General features: G+C 36.5%; 1 protein-coding gene across 1 annotated transcript in view; it reads right to left on the reverse strand.

The window, feature by feature from the left end:
- Positions 1-3,547, reverse strand: part of Rp1 (RP1 axonemal microtubule associated) — a 285,043-nt gene that overhangs the window by 16,514 nt on the left and 264,982 nt on the right. Inside the window, exon 26 of the mRNA XM_033759105.1 lies at positions 1,217-1,371. Within this exon, the coding sequence (XP_033614996.1) occupies positions 1,217-1,371 (155 nt within the window). The remainder of the gene's footprint in view (positions 1-1,216; positions 1,372-3,547) is intronic.

Below are 3,547 nucleotides of genomic sequence, written 5' to 3' on the forward strand. Positions count from 1 at the left end.
GAAGGGAGGACAGGGACAAGGGGAAAAATGAGAATCAAGACCTATTATGTAAAGGTACAGAATCCCAATGATGAATGTAACTGTATTATATACCAATAAACTCAATAAAAAGGAAAAAAAACTATAAACCAATTAGACAGAAATGAGTACTTTATAAAATTGAGTTAATACAGGGATGTGACATATCTTTCTATTAATTTATATCTTTTAAAATGTTTTAATAATATTTTATAATTTTCCATGCAGAGCTCTTGCCTTGTCTGCCGGGTGCCTGCTGTGCAGCAGAGTAACCATGGCAGCAGAGAGGAAAGCCACCTGAGCTTGTCCTGTACTCGGCCTCTCCCGAGGCTTCTCCAGGCCTTCTGACTCTAGTGCTGTGTCTGTGGTCTGAGACCCTGGGGCTAACTAGCCCCTGATGCTAACAACAGCAGCCCCTAGAATGCCTGTTGTATTGGCCCTTTTTGGTTCTCTCACGCTTCATGTCTTCACACCGCTTCCTGTTGCCCTCTTTTCCACTGACAACCTCCAGGACTTCCTCAAGCTCTGCTTTGGGAAGGGTCACATGAGATCCCCAGTTGGCAAATACAGGTTTGTGAGAATCTCTGTTTACTGCTCAGATAGAATCCAAGATCCATCAGATCCTAAACTCTGCACAGCATTTCAGACTCCCCAATGATGCTCTCTGATTGGTTTCTTCCTTTAAGGGCAGAAGCTCAAAGGGCAGAGAGCTCAGTCGATACCAGGTCCATCTTTGCAATTTCTGTCTTGCCTGTATAGCTCTCTAATAATGTTAAAACCAACTCCAACGATGTATAATAAAATGTTTCTAGTCATACTCAGCTAGCCATATCTGGAAGTAAAATCTTAGGTTTTTTGTTTTTTGGTTTTTTTTTTTTTGTGTGATACCAGGGATCGAACTCAGGTCCTTGAGCTTGAGAGGCAGGCCACCGAACCTCTGAGCTAAATCCCCCGGCCCTGTTTTTTTGTTTTTTAATAGACAAAATAAGGACTGTTTCATGGTTGCATTGTGTCTAGTTAAGTCAATATCTGCTCAACTCCAAAACAACATCTCCAACACCAAAAATAACCAAACTTCCCATACCTGCTATTAAGTGCCAAACAAGAATCGTGGAAATTTTGTGCTTATGTGCCTTTTTAATGAAAGAAATTAGAGGGAGGATGGTAGATAAGCCATTGATGAAAATCTTTCTGTTACCTGTCCACGCCGAAACCTGGCTTTGTTGCGTTTGGACTGATGAAGCCTGCGTTTTCCCGAATCTCCTCTGGTGCCGATGAGGTTGATAAATACATTAGACTCTGTTTCTGACCCCGGCTTTGAGCCAGTGTATACGTGAATTTCATACACCACCACTGAAATGTCAGAAATCTGATATTATCTTTATCATTTTTACTTATCTCTGTGAATGTCATTAGATACTCTGCAAGGGAACCCTAACGTTCTCAGATGTGCGTTGCTCTATATATGGCCCCAGTTCTTTTTCTTATAAATCCTCTTTCAAACATACCCTTGCTTACTTAATGTTTACCTCATTCATAAGACTCTCAGCTATTCCCAGAACTACTGTTTCAAAATAATTATTGTTAGCAATTATGTGCTTTTATTAACTACTATACTTTCCCAGTTATTAGGAGAACTTGTATTTGTAAAAAAAATTTGCCTCTATCTTAATTAGATGAAAGTAGCAATTTTTCCCCCGAAGTTGGGCTGTTCTAATCACAGTTGGTCACTCATGCTGCTACTTCTTGGAGATTACTATTCCAATAATGGAGAATTCTAATAGCTCTCTTGAGAGAGAGAAAAATACAAAGATCCTAGAGAGATGCAAATTTAAATACAATTTTTAAAAAAGATCTCAGTGAGGACCTAGCAAATTATAATCCACTATGTTTAACCGTAGAATTAAGGCCATTTCTGAAATGCTGGTAGAAGTCACTAATTAGAAAAAAAAAAGATTTCTCTTGCTCATACTGCTAATAAGAATAGTATCTTGGATGCAATGAGCATTTTGTATTCCAAAATCCTGGGACTCTTTATAAATCATACTCTGTACAATTGAGCAATTGCATTTATAGAAATTCACATGAAATTTTTCAAAAAATTCAGACATGAAAATCCAACAAGTAAGAAAACAAAGTAAGTGACAAACATTGCCTGTTTCTATCACACCTGACCTTTAAAATGACAAATGTAGTATACTGGGAAAAGGTATAAGCAAAGAAGATAAATCAGTTTCTTTGTGCAGTCTTACATATTCTAAAACACCCCAGAGTGAAGCCCAGCAGAGTTTAAGCAGAAAATTAGAACACTTCTCATGAATTTAGGACAACCAAAAAAATCTTTCGAGCTAACTATTAAAAAAAAAACCTGGTCTGACAACCTCTGGAACTGCCTGAACGGAATTAAGTCAAAACGTCTGCTAGAATTTTCCATGGAAACAAGTATAAGGAAAGGCATGATTTGATGTGTTTGTAGAGAAAGCAGGTTTCTGTTTACTGATTTTTTTTTTAATTTCAGATGAAGAGTATATTTGTTCACAACTTTTTAAAGGAGAACAGAAGAACGCAAAGTAAAATGATGAAGTGAATAAACATTTTTAAAAGTACATCTCAAAAAGTGAGAGTATTTTGGACACAAATAACACATTTACATCACCAAGAACATACTTAGCCCTCTCTCTACAACTGAACAGACTCTCAGGAAATCCTGCAGAGGGCTGCATGTGGCCTCAGAGGCTTCTCAGAAGCTGCTATAAATTGACTCGGGTATCCATCAACACACATCAAAAAATTATAGCAAGGTATTTATCATAATGGAGCACTAAATTTTATTCTCAGGCCATATCACAAAGTTGCATTGGAAGAGGAGGAAAAACACAATCTCACTCAGAGATACAGATATTTTGCTGGAATCTATATCCATTGACCCCTTTAATACCATTCAGTGAAGTATTTACTAAGCATCTGCTGTAGAGTTGTAATGAAAGGCTCAAGTTGTTGATTTAAAAGGTTAACTAAGCTGTCCTATCTAATAAGTATTTTCTCTGCTGTAAAAATGTAGATGGCTTAATGAATTATGTTTTCTCCAAGAGAGGGATATCCCACTCATAAGGAAATAAAAATGTAAGTTAGAGGAAACCTTTAAGTTAAACTCAAATATTTGAAAATTATAAAGGTGGGTTTTGAGATGGTGTTTTTTTCAATGGAAGAAATCATTTACCTAACCATATTCAAAAGTGAGTATTACTAATTCATCTATCTGACTACAAATAATCATTCTTAAAGCACCAGTTTGATGAAGTATTAATATATCTATCACACCACTCAGCAGTCAGTGACAGCAAATCTTTGCAGAGCTTTCAGTTATTACAAACAGCTGTCTGTGGTACATGTGTCATAGGTCCACCACCACTGACTGAAAGCCAATCAACAAGAGTTAACTTACTGGTTTAGATTACCTATATATGTCAAACACTTGTGCCTCAAATTTTTAATTTTTTTTTTTTTTTTTTTTTTTTTTTTTTTTTTT

The sequence above is a fragment of the Fukomys damarensis genome, unplaced genomic scaffold, assembly GCF_012274545.1.
Source record: "Fukomys damarensis isolate Sample0158 unplaced genomic scaffold, DMR_v1.0_HiC HiC_scaffold_5, whole genome shotgun sequence".
In the NCBI taxonomy this organism is placed as follows: Eukaryota; Metazoa; Chordata; class Mammalia; order Rodentia; family Bathyergidae; genus Fukomys; species Fukomys damarensis.